Genomic DNA, 25,695 nt, shown 5'->3' with positions numbered 1-25,695 from the left:
TAAGAGGGTCTGCCTTAATAAGATTTACGAAAAATGAAACATGCCTATTGCTCACTTGAAACAATTTCTGTTGAAAGGCAATCAAGCAGACCTTTAACTGTGTATTCAATATTCTTGCTTGAATTTCTTTTTCTTTTTAAAATCATGTTTACTACTGGGAAATGACTTGCTTTGTTTTGGTATGTCATTCTTGCTTTCCAGATACACTGGCATAAATGTGGAACTGAAGTTGCCTCATGAGATGGATTTCAGTGGTAAAGATGTCAGTGGTGTCTTGTTCCAGTACCCAGACACTGAGGGAAAGGTAGAAGACTTCACTGGCTTGGTTGATCAAGCCCATCAGAATGGGGTAAATGAAGCAATAATAATATTTCCAACCTCCATATATATCCAGCAGTGTAACTGAAGATGTAGATGCCTGCTTTTCCAATCTAGTAAATTATTGGATTATAACATTTCTGTACCTGCACAAAACTGGAATCCATTTGATCGCAATAAAGGCAGCTTATCTATACAGGTAGTCCTCACTTACCACTGCCTCATGCAGCAACTGTTCAAAGTTACGACGATGCTGTAAAAATAACTTTGTGACCAAGGCATGCATTTATGACCTTCACAGTGTTCCTTAGTCACATGATCACCATTACAGTCAGTACACGTTGTCCTGTGCCTGACCTCTTTTTCCCCCCCTTTGCAGAGTGGAGGGATTGAAGAGGAATGGATTACAAGAGAGTAAGCAGGCACACAATGGGGAATACACTGGCTGTTTGCCTAGCATGCTTGGGGTTGGGAGCCTTGAGCTAGGCAAACAGCCGGTGCTAGCCCATTCTTTTTAATGTGTATTCCCCATTGTGTGCCTATTTACTCTCTTGTAATCCCTTCCTCTCCAATGAATGTAAACACAAACATTAATTCCCTTCTTACTAATTATCCCAGCACAGGGGTAAGCATTCCAAAGGGTGGAGGAGTAAGGAAAAAGGAAAACTGAAGTAAAATCATAAGCACAATCATAGTCACATGTTTGCCCACTTAGTGACTGCTTTGCTTAATGATCAAGTTCCCGGTCCCAATTGCAGTCACTAAACAAGGACTACCTGTTTGCAAAATCCCCCATATGAGTAAATACGCCATTTCTGTTACCATAAATGAACATTTCTTGCATGTATCCTTCTGCTGTCTTCCACTATAAAGCAACCCCTGAATGCTTTATGTCAGTGTTGTCCAAACTTGGCCACTTTAAGATGAGTGGACTTCAACTCCCAGAATTCCCCAGCCAGCCATTCTGGGGAATTCTGGGAGTTGAAGTCCACTCATCTTAAAGTGGCCAAGTTTGGACAACACTGCTCTATGTAATCATTATACCGGATTATATACGACCTCTTGTGTTTCCCCATGCATTCATTGAACATAAAATTAATGTTTTCTGTCATTGTTACGGGTGATGTTTTTTCCTGAGAGGTGTTCTTAGACAGCCCAGGTAACTCTTGCTGTTATCTAGATGGCTTTTTGGGAAAAGGTCTAACTTTGGCACTGGCTTCTCTTGTATCAGAGTCTTGTCTGCTGTGCTACCGATCTCCTTGCCCTCTGCATCTTGAGGCCTCCAGGAGAGTTTGGAGTTGATGTCGCTGTAGGTAGTTCCCAGAGGTTTGGGGTACCTCTTGGGTATGGAGGACCACATGCTGCCTTTTTTGCGGTCAAAGAGAATTTGGTGCGAATGATGCCCGGAAGGATGGTGGGAGTTACAAGGTAGGTTCACTTTCTGCTGAAAATTTGAATCCATGTTTTTCTAAGTGCTGAAGGGATTATTGGTGGACTGTGCAAATGTTTATTCTTCTTCTGTATTTTCCTTTTCATGAAGTGTTTTGAGCATCTCTCTTGTGAACAGCTGTCAAACTTTCTGAAAGAATTTGACTGTTTTTGTGTGTATATATTCACTAATATATTGTTTCTAATCCCCCACTATCCAGAAAGCATGTTTTTTTAAACTGTATATTTCTGCTTAATCTTAGATCATAATTAATTTTATATAACTAAATCTTACTACTGAAATACATGGAAACTTACATCAAATCAAGTTTACTTTCATACACACACACACACACAAATTCATATACATATATGCAAACATACTCACATAGTATATATAATGATGTAAAGTCTTTCTGTAGTCTAAAAGTTAATCTTGCCTGAACTAAAAATGTAGGAGGTGCCATTAAAAAAATAATGTTGCTATATATAGGATTCAAGGACCTATAATGTTGCTATATATAGGATTCGAGGACCTATAATAAAATAGACTCAGGGATTTCTTTGGTTTGAGGTAAAAATAAAAACCCCATTATGCTTTTCAATAATTAAGGCAGATACAAGAGAACACTTACAGAGAAAAAATAGCATGTAGAAGCCCAGCATTTTCCAGTTCTTCCCTTCCGATTAAGGGGTTCCTTTGCACACAGGAAGGCTTCTGTGTCTTCTCAAAGATTCCTCATTTAGTTCTTTGCACGTGTCTCTTCACACACACAGATAGGCCACTTCTTTTCAACATGCGGGTTGATGGAACATGACAGTTGTAGGGGACATCATTCTCCAGGCCAGGTTTGTTAGTTTCCCAAGTGCATCCAGTTGGCCAGTGTGTGAAGGCTGGGCTAGATGGACCTATGGCCTGATCTAGCAGGGCTCTTATGTTCTTAATGGGAGCTCTATATCCATAGTATTGTGTGTACAGAACTCTAGGTAAGGTCAGAATGTGTTTATCACAAATAGAATGCTCATTGTCCTTTCCTAAAGAATATATAATAGATCCTCAGTCCCCAACATGTTGCCAGTCCCCAGCAGTGTCCTCACTAGCATGTTCCTTGGTCCACTATGTATTCTGACCTTCCTAATTTTAACTTTCTTTAAGATTCCTTTAATTAAAAACCTGAATGAGAAACTGGGTTGAAAGAAAGCAAAGCACCAGTTTTAAGCATAATCTAGATTTCCAACAATGCCTTTGGACCTCACCTAAATCCTAAAGGGGTTAATACAGTGGACTCTACCCCCATATTTTGTTACCTTTTGATATGTGATATTTTGTGACTGGCCATACACAGCATGACAGCTGTTGTTTGTCCATGGCATGCTCTCAAAAATGTAAAAAAGAAATAGGGCAAGATCTGGGATGCAGGAATTCTGAACGCCAGTAGATGGCAGCAACAGGTGATGCTTTTCTATGTCCCTTGGCTGCCATCTAGTAGCTATTCAAATCTTTGTATCCCAGATCTGGTACCTCTACTAAAAAAGTTAGGAATCCTAAATTTAAATTAAGGACTGCATTCTCCATGATCACACAGCTTGAGTAAACTCTTTGAGATGTCTTGTTTCAAATTCATAATGCAATTTGTCCAACTGTAGTGTTGCATGTGGTTTAATTTCAGGTGATAGCAAAGGGAAACTGCCTTGATTCAGGAACAGTTTAGGAAGTTTCATATTCTACATTATTCCTTTTACCATACCTTTTTTTATATATATAAAATGAATATTGGGTCATTTGTTTGTTTGTTTGTTAACAAAACCAAATAGCCTTTGTCTGTTTAAATCAAAGAAAGTAATATATTTTTCCTCTGTGTATGGTGTAAGAGATGCTAATGGAAAAGAAGTATACAGGCTTGCACTGCAAACTCGAGAACAGCATATCAGGAGAGATAAAGCCACTAGCAACATCTGCACGGCACAGGTGAACTTTTCTTCAGTCATTGATTAAAAGGCTAACTTAGATGATTTAATGCCAGTTTTACTGCCAGAGTTGACCCCGGGACTTATTCAATCCCAATTTCTGCTTCTTAGGCCCTTTTGGCTAACATGGCTGCGATGTTTGGAGTTTATCATGGTGCAAATGGATTAAAGCACATTGCCAAGAGAGTGCACAACGCTACTCTCATCTTAGCAGAAGGTGAGTGAACCTTCAGACATAAGAATACCCCGCCCAAAAGCAGCAATTTTGATATTGGAGAATGTGAATAAACTCACATCAGTACAGTATAAAGGATAGTGATTCCTAGGACAGGTTTGTAAAACAACTTAGAACAATTCAAGACTAGTAATATGAAAAGTCAGTCATCAGTGGTACCAGCGTATTTGCTGATAGCAACCAAATCATAGGAACCCAAAGGCAATTGCACACAAACATTGTGAAAACCTGAGTGGGCAATCAGTTCGTGTTTGTTTCTGTTAGGTCTGAAGAGAGCAGGTCATCAACTCCAACATGACCTGTTTTTTGATACCTTGAAAATCCAGTGTGGGTGTGACATTGAAGAAGTCTTGCAAAGAGCGGCCCAGAGACAGATAAACCTACGGATTTACCCGGATGGCACAGTAAGTGACCGCTTAAGGATACTCAGAAGTGATTCCTAATGCCTTTCTTCATTATCATTCTCTCTTTAAAGAGATAAAGAATATCCAATAAAAGCTTTTCTAAGAAACTCAGTCATTGTTTCAGAAGGGAAGCTCTTTAAAAAGCCTTTGAATGTGTATTAGAAAAAAGAACTTCCAGAAACAATATTGTCAGCAAGGGTCTACATTTACAAAGTCATCTGATTCTTTCACACTTGGATTTTTTTTCTGAAACTTCTGTAGGTTATATTTTAAAATGCCCCAATATTTTATTTATTCCCCTTATATACTTAGAGTAGATAACATTTATTGTTACTTTCCACAAGCAATCCAATCCCCTTGTATACTGATCTTTATTCAGGTGGTTCAGATTTGCCTTGTGCGTGGTTTCCAGGTCTCCCATTCAGGCCACAACTGAACATATTTGCATGTACTTTATTATAAGAAATATTGAATGAGTATGGTCATATTCTGTTTATGAATGAACAGATCAGGGAAAATTGCATATAGTTGAGTATCTTTTTCTGTTGGCTTGAATATGATGGGAACATTTTTAATGTTGCTGTTGATAGTAATTAGGACACTATGTATAGTGTATACCTTCATATAGGGAGTGTCAATAAATAACATCTAGACTGTATATTCTATTACTTTTTCAGTGTAAGCTCTTGTAGATATACTGAAACATTTGCACTGATGAACTTACAAGTTATGTCCTTCCTTTCTTCCAACTGTCAATAGCTTGGAGTTTCTCTTGATGAAACTGTAAATGAAAAAGACCTAGATGACCTATTATGGATTTTTGGCTGTGAATCTTCAGCTGTAAGTAGATCACTGATCAGGGAGCTAAATATCTAATTGGTCAACATAGAGCGTAACAGGTCCATAAGGGACATAGTAATGCCTGGATTCTCATTCAATCAGCAATATCACAGAAGATACTGGAAAAAATCTTAACTTTCAGCAGTGTAATGGGAAGTTCAATAAAGCAACTTGTATCACTCCCAAATTTTAATATTACCCATAACTCTTTCACTTTGAGGCTTCCCAATCTCTGTGTGACTTTACCCTTTTGAAATCAAAAAGATACATAACCTCAATTATCTCTCTGACACCAGTTATCCCTCAGACAAAGATAGTTATCTTAGAAGATATATTTGCAGATTGAAACTCATCTTCTTTTGAAAGTAACTGATCCTGTTCCTGAATTGAGCATGCTTCACTTTTCAATAGATTATGCAAAGATAAATGCAATCACAGCAAAACCGCTGAAACACAGACAGCTTTTTTTTTTCCTAAAATAGTTACTATTCAAGAATGTAATCGAAATTAATTCTGAGTGGGGAAGGGAGACTGACTATTTCTCTTATGTTTGAAAGGAATTGGTTGCAGAGAATATGGATGAAGAAACAAAAGGCATTTTTGCTACTCCATTTAAGAGAACATCAACATTCCTAACACATCAAGTATTCAACAGGTTTGTAAAACTCTTTGGAATTAATTTCTTTCATGCTGGCTGATAAAGTAATACAAAGATGGGAATAAGGGAATTGATATTATTCCAGAAAAAAAATACTGAGTCAAAGCGTGGGACAAGTTAAAAGATTAAGCTACCAAGTTTTCATTTTAGGAACCTTGTTTATCATGCAGCTTTTGAAGGGAAACCGTGTAATGTTGATCAATTAATAGCAAACAACACACAACTAAAGCAAAATACTTATGATTATACTATGGTATGTATCTCTGTGTACATCCATTTAAATCCAAATGTTTCATCATCATATATCTATAGCCTGGCTTGGAAAAATGAATTGTAGTTTAGAGCAAAAATGAACATTAACAGGAAGAAAAACTTATTACTGATCTAACAGAGGATTTGGGGGCATAGATAGTGTTTGGCTTTTATTATTACCCTGTTTGTTAATGTAAAATTTTGTGTCTGCAGCTATCACTCCGAAACAAATATTGTCCGGTATATGAAAAGATTAGAAAACAAAGATATTTCTCTTGTTCACAGCATGATTCCATTGGTAGGTATTAATTTAAAAGGAAAAAAATCATAGTTGTTAGTGTCCTTGAATAAAATCCTGATGGTATGTTTTCTTTCTTTAGGGATCCTGTACAATGAAGCTGAATAGCTCATCAGAACTTATAGTAAGCTGTTTTAACGACTGTATTATTTTTCTGAAATAAGTTCTAGATAACTACCCAACCATTCTTTGTGAACATTAAGGAAACTCAAAAACTTTGGGGTAGATTGCAATCTGCTTCTCTCAAAAAGAACAATTTAGAATCACTTTTTGGTGAGACCAATGAAGAGATGATCTTGTGAATGAGCTCAGTTATTTTAGAACGATATTAACATTTGAATTTGGTTTGCTCATTGGACCATTGTACAGCACAATCAGATTTGCAAGATTCCATTATTATAGCCAATCTCAACAAAAGTAGTTTTAGCCTTCCTGTGGAGTTGATTTCCTGGTCAGATCTATGTAGTGGGGCTGACATGAATCTTGCAAGTCTCATTGTGCCATGCCTCCTCCCCCTTCTTACACTGAATTAGGGGGGCATCTACCTGAGCTTCTTCCAAATATTATCTGTGTTTTGTAGATTGAAGATATGTTTAACCCCTCATTGCTTTGTTAACGGAGCTTGCCCATCTCCATCAAGGTCAACTTCCTTACTCTCTACAATCATTCACTAAGGAATTGTTGTATACTAATCCTGAAGTGGTGTAGAGTCCACTGTTAAGATGACTTTGGCTATTTATTGCAGGTCAGTTCAGGAGGGTAAAATATATTTCACAGTCCAACCTAAAATAATTTACTCAAGAAATAATTCCTCTAGTTACTCTAGAAAAAGTATATTGATTTCATTTTCTGAAATATTTAGCAAAATATGTTCATTCCTTTATGTGAAGAAACAAAGCACTAGAATTCCCCCACCCCCAGTTGACAACCACATTCACAAAGTGTTTGATACAAGGTTCTCCACTGGGTAACCAGGCCTTATGGTCAGCTAAGAGCTGCATTCCATGTTCTTTCTATAATTTATGGACATATATTTTTAACACAAATATGAACTGATTTTTTCTTCTTTTTCTCTGTGCACATATCTGTATTGTAGCCTATTACATGGAAGGAATTTGCCAATATCCATCCCTTTGTGCCTCTGGATCAAGTTCAAGGATACCAGCAGCTTTTCAGAGAGCTTGAGAAAGATCTGTGTGAGATCACAGGCTATGACAAAATTTCATTCCAGCCAAACAGGTAGAAGCAATATTGTTTCATCCGTTGCACTTTGCACAGGCTTAAAACACTCATTTTGCTTTTTCATGTGGTCATTTTCTTTCTTGGTTATCTCTGGAATAAGAATGCCTGATGCATGTGCACTATTTATATATGATAAATGGAACATAACTCTTTGGCCATGTGCACACATGGCAAAACAGACATTTCTAACATTGAAGATGTGTATCAGGCATGCTTCTCATTAATGGAATGGATAACTGCATAGAAAAAATGATTCTGTGCAAGAGAATCCTAAAACGTCATTTGAGTCCCATCAGAGTTACAACAAAATACAGACTGGTTTGGATTTAGATAGTGGAAATGGAAATACTATATTTATCTTGAATGGTTAGAACTTCAGTAGTAACAATCTGATTTCTGGATAGGTGGGTGCTTGGGAAATTTCTGAGTTGCTTTCCTTCATTGTAGTATCCAAGATACAGAGAAATACTGAACCAGACTTTTGTGGCTTGTTTACCAATTTCTCGTATTTCTCAGTTCCCATCACTTGCCTACCTCTCCTAGTAAGAGTATGGCAAATCAGCAGATAGTCTGAGTTTGTGTCATCCAGCTGCACAGGGGCTAGTTAGTTTCATAATCATGGCAGGGAGTGCCTCCTTCTTTGGGGCTGTTTCTGCCCTGGGGTATATTTCTTTATTTTACATTATTTTAACTTGGGAGATAGCCAAATGAAGTTGTGGGGGGAAAGCATGCAACACCAGAAACGTTCTCAGATGAGAGTGGCTTCCTTACTGCCATGGTGTCCTGACTGGTTTTCCCTTCTGGCTATGTGGCTGTCCCCTTTCACTGTGTCATCACCCCGCATCTCCCAGTCACCTTACCTATAAATGACACATCCTTGCCTATGACACATCCGTACATCAGGACAACTCCATTTGCCAGTGACACAGAATAGATGCCATAGAGACAGGCTGGGGTTTGCCAGTGAGGACAACATGCTTTATACAAGCACTGATTTGTGCTGACTCAAGGATGGGCAAATAGCACTTTAATTCAGTCATGGGGAAAAGCTCAGGAAAAAAAAATGTTAATCTGCTTAAGTGACTTGGTTTGCAATATGGATTTAAAAGTGATGAAATTCAGTGTTATTTAATCTTCATTCTCTGCGTGGAATGAAGTATTCCAGTACTTCTATTCTGGAGATTATTAGATTTGTTTAACAGAGTTTTAAAACTGGATGTTGATTGAGACCACTCTAAAAAGTATTATAATAAGCGTTGTCTCTTTGCAGTGGAGCTCAAGGTGAATATGCTGGGCTAGCTGCAATCAAGGCTTATTTAAATGCAAAAGGAGAATGGCAGCGAAGTGTAAGTTACAAAGGTGGACTTTTATCTAAGTTTTGATTTTCTGATCCTCTATGTAGCTAATTATTTTTGGAATGGGAGGTTTTTCCAGTACAAACAGACTTAATTAGTCTGGTTGTGTTCAATGGAAGCTCTATGGGCTGTTTGACATTTGCACAGAGTTCAGTTTGCCTGTTGCTCTGTGAGACAATCTGCCTCCTTTTGCTAGTTTTCATATATTTGCACCATTTTCCTATGTGTTTCTAAGTGCAAATGTCTTTAGATACACAAGCCATTCTGCAAAGATTCCATAGAAAGTACACTATAGTTTTGGGTCAGACTGAACAAAAACAACTGCCTTGTCCATTTCCCACTGAAACAGATGGAGGGAGGGGGCCAAGAGGCACCATATTTTGTATTCTACTCTTGCAAGGGTTTCTATAAATATGTGAAATACTGAGCACTTCATTGATAAATAATTTATTGGTGGGAAAAAGGACACATAGTTGGTTGATCTAGAGAGCTAAACAGGGTTGGCCCTGGTGAGCACTTAGATGGATGATCATCTGGGAAGTCTAGACTGTAGGCTAGACTGGGAAGTCAAAGAAACATCTTGGAAGCAGGCAACAGTGAATCACTTCCATATCAGGACAAAAAAACCCATCAGAGATGTGCCCATGTCAACTTCTGGGAGTTGAGCTTGATTCAAAATTTAGTTTACTTTTAAAGGACTCCCTAATCAGAGTTCCATGCTGTTATTGTTGTTGGGATGATGGTTGCATATGTATCATCACAGCTGAGCTGTACATCTGGGCAGACAAATACCTGCATAGCAGTTGATTGTCTCCTGAAGCTCAATTCTACAGTAGACAAGACAGCCCTTCCTTCCACATTCTGAAACTTGAAGGAACGGTATCTTTGAAAACAAACACAAGATATGACTAACTATCAAACTAGTCAATATGGACTCCCAACAATACCATTTGACTTTGGAATAAAATGTATCATGCACCTCAACATAATAGACTTATTGAAAGTATTTCTTGTATTTATATTTATTTTGTGCCTTCAAGTCAGTGTTGATCCTTGGTGACTGCCTGGACTAGTCCGTGCAGTTTTCTTGTAAGCATTTTTCAGAAGTTGTTTGCCATTGCCTCCTTCTTCTGAGGGCTGAAAGAGAGTGACTGGTCCAAGATCACCCAGCTGGCTTTGTGCCTGAGGTGGGACTAGATCTCACAGTCTCCCAGTTTCTAACCTGATACCTTCACCACTACACCAAACTGGCTCATTGCTTGCATTATCCAGTAGCAAAGAAGTTCTTAATGAGATGCTTCCTCTTGTATCAAGTGAACAGCCCTATGTTCACTGATTAGCAACCTTGAAGCAAAAGTTAGGTTAAAATCAAAGTCATGCTACGATGCCATTGTGCCCAGAAGGGCAATCTAAAGGGTTTTGTATTGGGATTATTAAGACTTTGTTTTTAATCATTGAAGGAAGGAATCTGGTGACATTGTATCTGATAATATCTTTGCTTCCAAATTGGAGATTTTAATATGAATTACTCCCTTGTGAAGAAGTACTAGTCATAAGATAGTTATTGCTTTTAACCTTTTTGCCTACCTTTCGTTATTCTTGTTATCTGATTGACACTTAATGCAAAGCTATAAGCCATGGTTTACCACTCCCTGCAGCCACGTTCTCATATCACACTCAGCCCAAAGCAAAATCTATTACTGCTTAGGTCAATATTTTCAGTGAGTTTAGTCTGTAACATAATTAAGCTGGGATTAGTCAGACAGCTTTCAGATTTAATAAGGGTGTGCCCCGAATTCTCATTATTATGCTTTCAGTTCATGACAGTCTATTCATTTTACCTATTCTTCTCTCCAAAGGTCTGCCTTATTCCTAAATCTGCCCACGGAACCAACCCAGCAAGTGCCCAGATGGCAGGGATGAAGATTCAGCCGATAGAAGTAGATAAAAATGGAAGCATTGATGCAAGCCACCTGAAAGCAATGGTTAGCCCGCTGCTCTTTGTCCTAATACATTCCTCTATCATAAACTATGAACGTCTAGAAAAAGCAGAAGAGAATATTTGTCTTTGAAAATGTTTTTATGCTACAAAATGTATTGGCTATTTTTAAAAATGTCTCGTTGTTTGAGAATCAGTGCTGTGGATGTGGATGTTTTTTGTGGCTATTTACTATTTTCCTCCTTTAGTGTCCTGAAACTGAATATAAGTGAGAATTGCATAAAAGAGTAAATGGTTATGAGAAATATCAGACACCAAGTAGAGTTCTTCCTTTGTGGGTAGATGCCTGATAATCTTCAGTTAAATGATGAGGGGGAAATCTTTGTTAGGGAGCTGCTACCTGATGAAGTTGGTAAGACTGAATTAAATGAACCAGATCTGATTTGATAGGCCTTATATGCCTTTTCCAAACTGATTGAGACAGGATTCTGTTTTTCTTAAAATTTGGCCATGCTCCATATGAGGAGTTGAGAAGGAAGGATCTTGTTTTTATCACTCTGATATTTCACATTGTTGTTATTTTTCCCTTCTTCTTGTAGGTAGATAAGCACAAAGAAAACTTAGCAGCTATCATGATTACCTATCCTTCCACTAATGGTGTCTTTGAAGAGCAAATCAGTGACGTGTGTGATCTGATTCACAAATATGGAGGCCAAGTTTATTTAGATGGCGCAAATATGAATGCCCAGGTGAGAAATAGACAAAGACAAGTCCTTTTAGTTCATGTAAACAAAAATGATTTTTAAAAATACTGGAAAATGGTTGAGGCATGCCCAAATGTTTGACTTAGAAATGGTCAATATAATGGGGCTCCGATGCATGGGATTTGGGCAGTGGGAGCATCGAGGTTCACAAACAGGAGCTGATTTCTCATATTCAGTAACTCTGTAGCCCTGAATATCTGTTCCTGATTGAAATCTTGGGCCACTCTTACACCAATTATTCATAATTTCGGTGTGCAAAAGTTTAAGCGAGTTACCAGTACAGAAAAGGTACAATATTTGGATCTTTTTAGTTTCAAAAAAAGGATGCATCAGGAGAGACACAGTGAAGACACTGTGGTGTGGAGAAAGCAAATAGACACTTCCCCATGTTTAATCATCTGGTTCCACTGAAAAACAAGACAATTGAGTGAGACAAATGAAAATATTTCATAGAGTAAAGTATGTCAGTTGGCTACCAGAAGATGTGGTGCTGGACATCAAATTAGAGGCTTTTGATTGGGAGAATGTAACTACAGTGGTACCTCAGGTCACGAACTTAATTTGTTCTGCGACTCTGGTCGCGACCCGAATTGGTGGCGACCCGAATCAAATTTTCCCATAAGGTTCAATGTAAATATGGTTAATCCGTTCTGACCCCTCCGAATTTGGTCGCCAACCGATTTTGGTCACAAACTGAATCAAATTTTCCCATAAGGTTCAGTGTAATTACGGTTAATCTGTTCTGAACCATATGTATTTTTTTTTTAAACCACAAAAATATGAAACAAAATACAGTACGAAGAGAGAGAACGCTAACCTTGCTTGACGCGACTTCTGGCGTGGAGGACAGGAAGGCGGGTGGGGAGGCGGTTGTTGCTTGGAGGGAGAGTCCCCCTCCCTACAGGAAGCCACGACCACGTGTCACGGCAGGGAAATGGCCGCGGATTCACGGACGGAAGCAAAATTTTGCAAATGGTGCTGTTCGTGACCCGAATTGGTCATGAACAGAAGCGTTCGTGACCCGAGGTACCACTGTATTAGAAACCATTTACTCCAGAATCAAAGCAGCCCATTACTAATGTCTTGCCCTGTTTATGGGCTTCCCAGAAATATCTGGCTGGCTAATATGGGTAACAGTCTGCTAGCTCTGGAAGTCACCTTATAACTTTTCGCACAGCTTAACATGTGGTAATGATATTTCAGTTTTAAAATAGTGACCTAAAATATTTCTTCCTAGCTGAATTTGCTTTCAGTGCATTTAAGGTTGGGGTTATGATAATTTTTATACTGAATAGCTTTGAAAGAAACTATATAGAAAAAAGTAACAAGAGCCCCTCCCCCCATTTTTAAAAATATTTTTTCCTTATCATATTTCATTCTGGGCTCTTAAATTCAGCCATCCTCTAAATATTGTTGTGCCAATATGACTGTAATAGGTCATTAGTACAGAAGCACCATGTCAGGGATGAAAATGGTTTCTGTGATAATGGTCTGATTGACTGATGGGGAAAAAAATCAGTCAGTGGTCAGAAACTATGGAGCAACCCACGGTAACAGTGTGCAGAACCAGAAGTGACAACGGTGGTGGTATTGCAAGACTGCACAGCTTTTGCCTTTCCTACTCCATCTTTCCAGCACTTGCTTTTTCACATGCATAAAGTTTAAAAAAAATGCAGTTGCTAGTGAGACTCGCCAGAGAGGAAGAGTGGGCTCAAAGCATTTGACAAGCCAGCAGGGCTAACTGCAGGGTATGGTCAAAAAAGTCAAAATGGCAGCCACAATGGTGTGATTAAAGTTCCACCCATTTTTATGTTTGCCAAAAAAATTCAAGATGGCAGCCACAAATAATGCAATCAAAGTTCCCCACATTTTTAAAATGGGGGGAGCTTTAATTGCACCATCATGACTGCCACCTTGACTTTTTTTGATCATACCCTGCAGATGCCTCTGCAAGCCAGGTTATGTGATTCCCCACAATGCTCTAAGTCTTTAACACCTAGATTTTGGATCTGACATTTTTCTATCCTTTCCCTGACAGGTTGGCCTGTGCCGCCCCGGAGACTACGGGTCAGATGTTTCTCATTTAAATCTTCACAAAACGTTTTGCATTCCTCATGGTGGAGGAGGACCTGGCATGGGGCCAATTGGAGTGTTAGTGTCTGCTTCTTGTGATAAGAGCATTTATTTTTGTTATTTTTTTCATGTAGACTTTAAAGCAGAAATCTTAAGCATGCTCACTAGGGAATAAGATACATACATAGGATTACCATGTAAGTAAATCAGTGCTATTGGAAGAACCTAATATTGAGATGGAATAGCCAGATCATGTCATCCCTACATGTATTCCTCAGAAATGTCTGGGTGAAAAGCCTAATGAGGATTTCCAGAAAAGGCATCCACTAAGAAAAATATATACCCTGCCTCTTACTCATGCATTCCTCTACTTCTCTGATGTTCAGTGCAATCTGTTTTCTAGGAGCCAGATTGGCCATTAAAATTGGCTCATGATTCCTGTGTATAGCTAGAAAGGTGGAAAGCTAGATGCTGTTCAAGAGAAGAGGAGATTTTCTTCCTACTCTGACTTGGAGGGTCAGAATGAAATGTAATCAAGCAGACCTTTGATTCTGGCTAATTCAAACATCATGCTATTGCTGTGCTGCAGTAGGAGGGAAGCTGGATGTTCAGGATCTTTTCTTGCTGCCTTTTAGGAAGAAGCATCTGGTTCCTTTCCTGCCCAGCCACCCTGTCGTTGCCTTACCGCATGATACACATTCAAGCCCATTAGGAACAATCAGCGCAGCCCCTTGGGGATCCAGCGCCATCTTGCCTATTTCCTGGGCTTATATCAAGGTACTTCCATGATTTCTGCTCCTCATTTCTTCTGTACTAGTAGATTCTCACACTGACAACCTTCGAGATTTTTCTGCTTTTTAAACATGAAAATAACAGAGATCTGCAGGAAGGCGAAGACCTGCATGGCTGTATGAGAAGAGATTGTAAAGGGTAGTATTCAGAAGTAATTATCTAAGCCAGTTGCACAAGAGGGCTTTCAAGCCCTCCTTCACACTGCAACCCCCGTGTGCAGTTGATTCACAAAGTTAGTGGGCCTTCAAAACAGAAATGCTCCAATGGTTTATAGCCCGCTTTTTTTGTGGACGCTCACAGAGGTGTATGTGCACTGATGACAGCATACACAGTGTTTCCTTCTCCTATTTTTCCCAATAGCAACAATCCTGTGAGATGGGTTGGGCTGAGCGAGAGTGACTGGCCCAAAATCATCCAGGGAGCTTCCAAGCTGGAGGGTTGACTTGAATCTGGGTCTTACCACTCCTAGTCCAACACTTTAATCACCACCTCACACTGGCAAATGGTTCCAAGTGCCATCTCAGACAACCCCAGTTAAAGGGATTAAATGGCAAGTGCTGAAAGGCCTATCGCTAGAGCTGACAGTACTCTACCAGATGCTGCAGTGAGCTGTTGCTATAAGAAACTTCCCTTGTCTTTCAAAATAGATAGAGATGACAATAAATAATAACAGCAATAACAGGGACAAATCAGATTTGACAACATTATTTATGCCTGGTCCTTCAAATCAAGATACGACGGATAAAGACAGCCTCACTTCATAGAATTTGCCGCTTTTTGACATTTTTTAAAATTAATTCCTTGGGTGAGATCTCTAAGGAAGACATAATTTATATGCTATCCACTCCTGAATAGTTTTTGTTGGTTTACACATTTGTTTGTGTAAGCCACTAAAACCGTTCATGCACTGATGGCATATAGATTTGTAAACTAAACACTGAATAAATATCTATAGAATGCACTCATCATTTAATCTCCTTATACTAAGCCCCTACGATAATACAATAGCCAGCTTGGACTATTCAATCATCTATATCAGGAATATGACTTTCCCCCCATTTTTTTCATCCTTAATGTTTCCTCTCCTTCAGATGATGGGAGGAAAAGGCCTAAAACATGCCTCTGAGATTGCAATATTGAATGCTAACTACATGGCAAAGCGACTGGAGAACCACTACAAGATCCTCTTTAGAGGAACCAAAGGCAAGTATCATCACTTGGAATAATTTCTGTCCAACACGGTTAGCCATTGTACCAATGTGTGGCCATTTAGCAAAAGCAAAAGAAACAAACTGGGTGAGGGAAGCTCAGTTTGACCAGCATTTCTGAAAGCCAAAATAAGCCACCCACCCTCTCAAATAAGAAGCATCATTCCAACCTCCAGAGCAGTTGCTTCTCTGTCCAGCAGGACAACCTCAATGTGTCCCACTGAAATGGGGAGCTGCCCTCTTCCCCATCAGAAAGAAGATTGTCATGGTCCTCTGTCTTCGTATACAGGAGAATCATTTCCCTGGCATCTAAGTCACACAGCAGCTTGTGTGGCCCTGTTTTCATTTCTTCCTGCCTGGCCTTGTTGAGAGATGGCTGTGAGATGATTGGAAACGTCTGCTTCAGTTTTTAACCAAGCACAGCTAAGCCTTGTGTCTGCACACCAGCAGGTTATGCTTAGTTTTACCTGAATTCCAGAACACAACTGCCAACCACACTTTCCATAAACCATACTTAAGATCTCCCATCATTTATAGTTCTGAGAGAAGATACAACTAATTGCTGTCAGTAGTGAAACATTCTGGTCTCTGTACAGCCATGTTGGAAGAGAGGACTAAGGGTTTGTGAGTGCTGGTGATCATTTCATCTGAACTGGGCCACCAAGTCAGCCTGTTACTTGTACTTTCCATCCAGCAAAATCATATTTGGGGAGAATATTGGGCAACTCAGGATCTGAGTGATACAGAAACCAAGCAGGGAAGGCATGCAGAGCCTGGCTTCTGCAATTCCCACACCCTTTACCAGCAGCAGTCATTGGAGCATCCATTCACCTCTGTGTAGTAAAGGAAGACGTGTGTGTGTGCGCATGCTTTCTCCTCAGGGACTGAGCAGGGTCTGCGCATACATGTCGCATTGGTGTGTATGTTTCTGTTTTTCCCTGAAATTGCATTTGTATGTATGTGTGTGCCAAGAAGAACTGCAAACCTCATAGCTCTACTCTGGGTCTTGTGACTTGTGGGGGAGGGGGCTTAAAATGGAGCAGTCTGCAGTACTTCAAGGGGCTGCCTTATGTTTCCCATAGAAATGCATTGGGAAAATCTTTTTCTGGAGATTTTTTTTTTCTCTGCAGCCCCTGACCAATTCTGGCCCATGATTAAACTAGAACTTTATTTTTCTGGCCTCATTCTCATTCTGTTCTGGTTTTTTTTTGGAGAGTTCTCCTGCTGTGGGACCTAGAAATGACATTCCAAGCCCCATTATATAATTTCTTTCCAACATTTGGTTGGATTGGAAAGAATAAAAATTAAATTAATCCTCCCAAGGGAATTTTCAGAAGCTATAGGGGCATCTGAAAGTGAAATATGCTTAGCCCCCCTTATTTATTATGTATTCATCAGAGTGTTATCCCATCTTTTACTCAGGAGCAAAAAGCAGCATCTTTTGTGTCTGAGGGTGAACTAGGACCTGGGCCTCCCCACCTCTAATTCAACACCTTAACCATGATATCACACGGGCTGCCTTATGTCCTTGAGCAGTTTTAATATTTTACATGCATGTGCACACACACATACATACACACATTCAAACTAACATTTTTGAAGAACATCAGTGGAGAATTAAGATAATTACTTTTCTGAAACGTTACAGAGAATTCTGTTTCATCTTGTCCCTCATAAATGAAGCCATACTGGGTTCTACACAATATTCAGCTAAAAATTAACACATACAACCAAGACCAGTGGGGTCAAGGGACATGCAAAACATCCTATGCTCATATTTTATTATTCTAAAAAAGATTGATGTGTATAAATCTTTACTCCTAAACAGGTTACGTAGCTCATGAATTTATTTTGGACACCCGGCCTTTTAAGAAAACTGCAAATATTGAAGCTGCGGATGTTGCTAAGCGGCTTCAGGATTATGGTGAGGTTTTTTTCTTCTTTTCTTAACCACTTTATTTGGAATGCTACATATCTGACAACCAGCAGAGATGTGATTTGTAATGCTGCTGCAAAGTGTGACTACGTGGTGAGTGGAGAGAGAAAGCTGCTGATGGGGGTTTTTTGCATCAAGATAGTAAGAGTAGATAGGACAGGACATACAAATGGCTTTAACCAAAATCCAGAAATGCATGTATTTGCTTTTATTTCATACATGTTGTCTTCATAAAGCTGATTAGATCAGAGATTGACTCTAGAGTGGGTGGATGGTTGGGGTGCTTCTGGCTCTTGAGGTTTATTACTTTAAACATCATGTGAACAATTAGAATTCATATTTCCTAGGATTCCACGCTCCAACAATGTCCTGGCCAGTGGCAGGAACCCTCATGATAGAGCCGACCGAGTCTGAAGACAAAGCAGAACTAGACAGGTTTTGTGATGCCATGATCAGTATTCGACAAGAAATAGCTGATATAGAAGAAGGAAGAATGGATGCTAGAGTTAACCCCTTAAAGGTAAGCTCAGGGAGGTTTTATTTTTGCTTTGTGTAACTTCTAGCGGTTGCTCCTTATTCACAATTGAAGCAGTTTGACATAAACTCTTGTTCTTTTGTGGGGTCTAAACTAAATTTCTTTGACTTAGATGGCCCCACACACCTTGACCTGCCTGGCTGCACCCAACTGGGATCGCCCATATTCTAGGGAAGTGGCTGCTTTTCCACTAGTAAGTAATGAGTTACCATTTCATAAATATATTTTGAGCAATCATTTTATTAGAAATGTTCTGGCCAGTTTTAAAACAGAGCCAACAAGCTGTTCCATCAGATGTGCCAAAAACCCTCTATTGTGTATTTGAGGACCAGGCAAGACATCATGCTCACCTTACTGCATTCAAGGGGTTTTCCTTGGGGCTGCCTTAGAGGAAGAGGAGATGAAGTTTTTCTCTGTCTTTTGCAGTTTCTGTCATGATCAGGTTTAACGCTATGTGCACTAGAAAAATAGATATCTGCATGAAAAAATGCAAGGATGCCTTTCCTGTGCTGAATATGGCAGATAGTCTATACATGGGAGGGTTTCTAAGGCCAGGAAAAGTCAGCAGAGCATAATACAGATTTAACAGAAAGGAATATACAAAAAAGTGTAGCGTAGCTTCTGTTTTATGTTTGAATCCGTCCAACTGTGGTTCAAACTGCTATTATCCCTATTCTGAAATGATGTTCCTATTCATACTGAAAAGACGAAATACTTAAGTAGTCCTACTCAAGAATTACTCAAATATTCTTGAGTGGGCTTAAAGAGAAACATAAAACTAATTCTGTAATTTTCAGCAGAGTCTCAGATTTTTGTCTCAAAAAAGTAGCCCTCCTAGCAGTGGCTTTTGACCAACTGCTTTGGAAACTGGCAAGTTCAAACATGGTTTGCTTTGAACTGAAAAGGGGGTACAGGGAGTCCCCAGTTTAAGAATGAGTTCCATTCCCCAGGTCTGTCCTTAAGTCAACTTTGTATGTAAGCTGGAACAGTATTATTGTATAATACTGTATAAGTAGTATTGTGTAATTAACTCGAACCATTGTATTTCAGTCAAATCAAATTTTGCTACAGTAGGCTCCATTCTTAACTATGGGTCTTCCATAAACTGGGCGTTCTTAACCCAGGGACTACCTGTATTGGATGCAAAGGATTTTGTTGCCCCCACAAGAAGTGAAATAAAGAATTGATCTCTGTTTTGTTTTGATCTACAAGAATCTAATAAAACTGTTTTAACAAGAACATGATGTCCAAAGTACAGCAAGCAACATTTGATTAAACCACAGTGGTTATCCTGGCCAACTGGAGGGCCGTAGTTAACATCAGTGGAAGGGCTGATGACATCACAGGAAAATGCAGAGCAAATGTAGCCCGCGGTGGTGGTGGTAGGAATTAGAAGGTGGCAATAGAAGTGGGAAACCTACAGGCGGCTAGTCACTCCCACCCTTCAGTACTTCTGGAAGAGCCCAAAGTGGTAGTATTGAAATTCAGCAGCAACATGGTCATTTCACTAGTGCAGTTTGGGGTCATTTGTGGTGAGGTGTAATTGTGCAAATTGGAACTTTGTCTTGCAGAGGATTCCCACTTTCATTCCCACCCTTATTTCTGAAGACAAACAAAAATTGTACCATTGAGTTTCAGTGGCAGAATTTTTGGGTGCTGGGAGGGCAGAGTGCAGGTTACCCAGTCCAACTTTAAAGTAATGAGTGGAACAACTTGACATCTCTGAAACTCCTGGACTGACTTGCAAAAAGTTGCTTTGGAGAAAAGAAAAAGAATCCCCAGAGCATGTTTCCAAATCTTGTAGGGCTTTATAATCGATGCCTTGCCTTGAAAGTTTTCCTTTCCCTGATGCATTTTACTGCCTGCAGCGTATTAATTTTTTAATGTACGTAAGCACATTGTAATGACTAATTTTGTAGTTCAAATGTTATACTAGATAGCTTTTCTAAATATTTCTTCCTCTTCTTTAGCCATTTGTGAAACCTGAAAATAAATTTTGGCCTACAATTGCCAGAATTGATGACATCTATGGGGATCAGCATCTTATTTGTACCTGCCCACCAATGGAGGTCTACGAATCTCCTTTTGCTGAACAGAAGAGAGCATCATCTTAGGACCAGCTTCCTTCCACCCTTTCAATTACCTTTCAGATCACTGGGCTCAATTTTTCTTGCTGCATTTCTAGCAGTCTGTGAAGACAGATGAAATCTTCAGCCCAGTGAGCAAGCTTTATATACAATGTATATTTTTGAAAACTCCATGCTGTTAATTAAATTTTTGTGCAGCTACTTGTAAATATACTTTTATTAAGCGGCAACTGATTTGATACAGTGCCTCAGTTGCCATATCAATCCATGCTAAAGTGGCCTTGATTAAGCCTCTCTGTTCTATTCAGAATCAGGGCTGTTTTTCTGTGATTAATAATAAGCATAGAACGGTATGAACAAAAGCAATACGCTGTTTAGACAGTGCCGTGACTATGCCTCTACTCCCTGAAACGCCCTTGATACAGAATTATTAACCCCAATTTGTTTTGGAGATAGTTTTATAATGTGTTTCTTTTGGACTTGGGCTGTTAGTAAAATGGAGTTACTATTCATTTTGTATGAAATGAAGTCATGGACAACCATTAACGCAGTTTGATATGGTCGAATGCAGGTGTTTTTTTTTTTTTTTAAGTATGTACCACACTCTGTTAGGTTATGGCAATACATCTTTGTTGTTTATAATTACATATCCTAGAACTGATATTTTTAAAATTTTCTCCTGTTAATATTCCAATAAAAACTAGCTGATTTAAGAGTTTTTGAAGTCTGATTTCAATCTGTGTAGCAAAAAATAGGTCACCTTCTTCAGAATATAGACTCTAATGCTAGCCAAGTAGGCCTAGGACCCTTGCTCAAAGGCATTTGTGATCTCACACACCCCTCCCTAAGTCTCAAAACCTTAAGAGGCTTTGCAAGGGCTCAAATGATTACACTTGTGGGAACATAAGATGGCCTCCAGGGTTGCTAGCATTAAGATTTCTAATACTTTTTGCCCTAATACTGATTTTTAAAGGGCACATTGTTCGGCAAAAGAGAAAGCCCTGTTCCCTTTTAGGTTAATCATTTGAATATTACTTAGTCAGCCATTTTCTGTGAAACTGAAAAACTGGCTCAATGCATTCAGTGCAAGAGCTGTAGCTTGTGGCTAATTTCCAGTTTCTTTGTTACAACTCGGTAGACTGACTTAAGAAGGCATAAATGATGACAGACACACACACACACACACACGCACACCCATGTGGGTCAGACACACTTCTTGAAATATGACTTCCTGTAAAACTTGGCGTGGTGTAATCTGATACAGGACTGTTGGAAAACAGTGTTATTACAGCAGTCATGAGTATAATCAATTACAATATGCTACAGCAATTAAATGCAAGTGCAACAATCTGAATTTATTGAAATTAAAGGATGAGAACACATCCTTTACAGCACACATCAAAAGCATGTAACTTTTTAAAGCTACTATCTCACATTAAACAGAGAGATGCCCACAATTATCAAAAGAGAATTCCAACTTGAAGACATTGATGGCAAGCTGGCTGCTACGAAAACTGCCTTAACAGCTGCCTAAAAAGAACCACAATACACCCAATTTAGTGTGGCGCTTACCACCTCTGGTTTCAGAGAAGCTTGCAGGGATAGGAAATGAATAATAAAGTGCCTCCTACATATAATTAGAATCCAAACAACAAATGTTTTTGTGGGGAAAAAAGGCCTGCAACTAATGCTCCAGTAGACCCTGAGGCGGTAATTTCACAGTAACGAAACTTGGGATAAACTCCATGTAACTCAACAGGAATTACTCCGAAGCAGAGTGAACTGTTCTGATGTACGAGAAAAATGATCAACATTTTATTAGTAGTGTGGTACACAAAGCCAGTCATTGTGATTTCTAGGCCATGACTTATGGCAGGGATCAGGAAAAGGCAACCACCATCCCCATAAAATGGTTTATTTCAGTATTTTTAAAATGCTGAAATCTTGCATGAAAACCCAACATTTATTTCTGCCTCTCCCAAAGCTTCACAAATTTCTAGCCACCTCAAAGGTGGTTATCAAAATTCCAGAAAATTTGGCAGTTTTAATTTTGTGCTAGGAGGCAGGGGAATACTTGAGTCATTGTGCAAGATAGTTGAGTCCTTGTTTATGGCTTTGGCAAACCAGAACACTATAGCTTGTTCAAAACGTCATTCTTTAGCATGTCAGAAATTGGCCACTGAATTATTTCTTCTCATATTCTCCCTAATTATTAACTTTGGTCTGGTTTATACATAATGCTAACTTACAATTTAATCTTAGGTGTATAGGGCATAACTCTATGTACAAACCATGCTTATGTGTGAACTGGGTCTTAACTGCAAAGATAGCACTTGTGCTTAGCATTAACTATCTTTATGAAATAAGCAAGGATCATTGATCAGTTTGAAATTGGTTTTCTAGATAAGAGTTGGGGAACAGCACTCCTTCCAGTATCATTCCTCTAATCCCCACTACACCTCATCACTATTGGCAATTGATAAGAGAAATGGGGCACAGAATCCAGTACTAGGCAGGCTAGAGGTTCCCTGGGCATGCAGTAGAAGATAATTAAAACGTTGTCTAGGCTGAAGATATACTGACTAACCACGACTGAAAGCCCAAATGAAAGCTTTTAATTTCATGGTTGTCTCGTCACTGAAGGAAACGGATCAGCTTGGGAGACTGCTATTGCTGCCGGAGTAGCTAAAACCATTTATGAACTTAGGGTTATGTACTAATGCAACCTTTGCTTTCTTATCCTGCTTTGGCCACAAATTCCGTAAGTACTCTTATGTCTAAAACAGACTGCTGGCTGATCTAGCAAAATCATTATTTAATCTGTGTCTCCAAGGAGGAAACAGAAAAGTTCTGCTTTCAATTTTTATCTAACTAGATTCCTTTTGCTATCACAGTTGAAAAACTCTGGTTTATTTAAACTGAATAATTCAAATAAGTCATGATTAACTGTAGTTTTGTTATCCTGGCTGATTGACTAAGTATAGTGTAAACCAGCCTGAGTTTAGATACTGGCCCAGTTCATCCATAATGAAAGCCGTAATATTTATTTTTTACATGTATTACATGTAAACTAGGTCCCTATGGCTTTAACCTTTTAAGTTAAAAATTCTGGTGTAGTGTTATATGTGAATTCGACACCCATTATTTTAAAGCATCTTGTTTTATTCTAATTTCTTTCTGCTAAAGAAAAAAAAGGAAATATAAGCCCAAACTGGTTAAATAATGCTAATCCAAGGTTCAGTATCATATCTGACTTAGAACCAAAAGGTTCGGTTTTAATATGTAATATAGGGATAATACCAGCTTCTCCATGTAAGGATTCAAGAAATGCATGAAAAGCTATGTATATGTTAAACTAGTATGTAAGTACTCAATGTTATCTGTTCTGATAGTAGTAGTAATTTGCTAACTTTAATCAAAAGCTGATATGAAAATGTAAACTCCTCAGAATGAAAGTCTTATAAAAATGTATTTTAAAATATATAACTCTGCAAGGCAAATGCCAAAGGACTAATGTAAACTTCAGGTTTACTTGTCCTGCATATCAAAATTTCAAATGGAATTTTATGTAATATATAAAAACACTATTTTAGGAAATTACTTACTGTCATGTTATGGGTGTAAAATGCAAACAATCAACACTTTATGAATCATAAAATATTTAATAAGTATATTCAGAGGTGGGGAATATACTGTATATAAAATTTCAGATCACAATATGAAGCAATTTGAGCCCTCTCCAAGCTAGCACTGCTTTCAATGCTTATAAGATGTATTGCCACTAATACAAGACCTACTAAAAGCAAACAGTTTTACCTAATACAAAAGTGGCTTGTTTTATATGAAATAGTTTTTACACAACTAGAGTGTCTTGAATACCCTCTTTAAGTGCAAAAAACACAAATCACTTTACATTAACAGCAACAATGCATTCATATTGTTCTCAGTCCTTAGTAGTCAACTTGCAGAAGATACGAGAGCACAATAACGCTCACAAAAATAGACTAAAAGCTTGTTCTTGCAAAAGGAGTAAGAAAGACAGCAGGAGAGGAAACACAATAAAGAATTATGCACACCACAGAATTTGATGTTCTGCAATAAAACTGGCTTCTTAAGTACTGTTTTCTTGTTGTAAAATCAAATTGCACGGATCAGGCAAAACTAATGTTCAGGAGGCAGTGTGTAGCTAAACTTCATTTGATGTGTTCTTAAACTTCCCCCAAAATTGTTTTCTCCATCTGAGGTAGTTATAAAAACAACTGAAGCACCTGCTACTACTGTGGCCAGAGCCAAGAAAGCTTCTATTCCTGCATACAAACTAATGGTCGTCTGTTCAAAACTACCTTTTTGGAAAGGAAGCTGTGAATGTGAAGTTCTTACTACACAAAAGATTGCTAAATGGGAAAGAGGGTTGAGTTAGCGGCTTCACAATGTGACAGTAATATGAATTCCCTCAAGTTGGCTGGTCCACTGTTGGAGTTTTCCTAGATTGTTCGCTTTTTTACAGTTTATTCAGTCATTTGGAGAAGAAGGTTATGAATACATATCATCGTCCTTTGCTATAACCAGGGAAGAACTGGTCAAGTAGTGTCTGCAGTATCTTGTTGGGAACCATGGTGTAGCCCTTTCCAAGGTCATGTCGGCAAGCAGGACAGGTGAAGACTTCAGCTCTGAAAGAGCGCTGTAAACAGCTCTAAAGTCATGAGAAATATATATATGTTAAAATCCAGGTCACAAGATAGATACATCACTTAGAGGCTAGAACACTATCCAGATGCATTAGGGATGTGCAAAATATTCTGTGCTTGAAATAGACAGTCCTGGGCGCGCTATGTCAGGGAAAGTAACTTACAGAGGGAACACAAGCCATGCAGCGAAGGAGGAGGGAAAGAGAGAGGCAAGGTGTACTAACTCTGCCCACTTGCGCTATACAACCTCACCAGAACATTTCTTGCCTGAAACTGGAATAACCATGGTTTCCCAGGTTTCAGCTCAGCCAGACCATGACCCTGCCCAGGATGGTTGGACCAAGCTTCTGAGTTACAATGCGTCTGATTCTTCCATAAGGCAAAACATACTGTCATACTTCCTGCAAAAGGTTACCCCCAACATTTTTACACCACTATAAAATCACAAGTTAATTCCAAATTTGAAGAAATATATATTTATCATTTACAAAATTAGGAGTACTAATGCAGACTATCTTATGCCCCTTCACATGTCAACTTGCAATTCCCAGCCTTCCTCATCAATGACACTGCTGGCTGGGCCTGATGGGAGTTGGAATCCAACATCTGGAGGGCAAAGGTCGTCTCTCCAGTACACTAGAGTGAACTGTGTACTGAAAGTGGTGTACTGTGTAC

General features: G+C 38.9%; 2 protein-coding genes across 2 annotated transcripts in view; one reads left to right on the top strand and one right to left on the bottom strand.

Annotated features, from left to right (window-relative positions):
- The window catches only part of GLDC (glycine decarboxylase), a 42,919-nt gene extending 21,869 nt beyond the window's left edge, over positions 1-21,050 (top strand). The window contains exons 6-25 of the mRNA XM_088129898.1: positions 202-349; positions 1,550-1,746; positions 3,619-3,715; positions 3,826-3,931; positions 4,214-4,353; positions 5,113-5,193; positions 5,751-5,848; positions 6,317-6,401; positions 6,484-6,525; positions 7,498-7,640; positions 8,914-8,989; positions 10,858-10,983; positions 11,537-11,686; positions 13,740-13,852; positions 14,410-14,551; positions 15,658-15,769; positions 17,603-17,698; positions 18,058-18,230; positions 18,358-18,438; positions 20,216-21,050. Of these exons, the coding sequence (XP_087986024.1) occupies positions 202-349; positions 1,550-1,746; positions 3,619-3,715; positions 3,826-3,931; positions 4,214-4,353; positions 5,113-5,193; positions 5,751-5,848; positions 6,317-6,401; positions 6,484-6,525; positions 7,498-7,640; positions 8,914-8,989; positions 10,858-10,983; positions 11,537-11,686; positions 13,740-13,852; positions 14,410-14,551; positions 15,658-15,769; positions 17,603-17,698; positions 18,058-18,230; positions 18,358-18,438; positions 20,216-20,359 (2,350 nt within the window). The 3' untranslated portion in view covers positions 20,360-21,050. The remainder of the gene's footprint in view (positions 1-201; positions 350-1,549; positions 1,747-3,618; positions 3,716-3,825; positions 3,932-4,213; positions 4,354-5,112; positions 5,194-5,750; positions 5,849-6,316; positions 6,402-6,483; positions 6,526-7,497; positions 7,641-8,913; positions 8,990-10,857; positions 10,984-11,536; positions 11,687-13,739; positions 13,853-14,409; positions 14,552-15,657; positions 15,770-17,602; positions 17,699-18,057; positions 18,231-18,357; positions 18,439-20,215) is intronic.
- A 622-nt stretch (positions 21,051-21,672) lies between these two features.
- UHRF2 (ubiquitin like with PHD and ring finger domains 2) overlaps positions 21,673-25,695 on the bottom strand; it is a 77,296-nt gene continuing 73,273 nt past the window's right edge. The window contains exon 16 of the mRNA XM_088130216.1: positions 21,673-25,025. Coding sequence (XP_087986342.1) covers positions 24,879-25,025 — 147 coding nt within the window. The 3' untranslated portion in view covers positions 21,673-24,878. The remainder of the gene's footprint in view (positions 25,026-25,695) is intronic.

The sequence above is a fragment of the Python bivittatus genome, unplaced genomic scaffold (assembly GCF_059951505.1).
Source record: "Python bivittatus isolate LINGU-HERP-01145 unplaced genomic scaffold, Pbiv_v1 ctg000850_np1212, whole genome shotgun sequence".
NCBI lineage: Eukaryota > Metazoa > Chordata > Lepidosauria > Squamata > Pythonidae > Python > Python bivittatus.
This window is presented reverse-complemented; position numbering and strand designations above follow the sequence as displayed.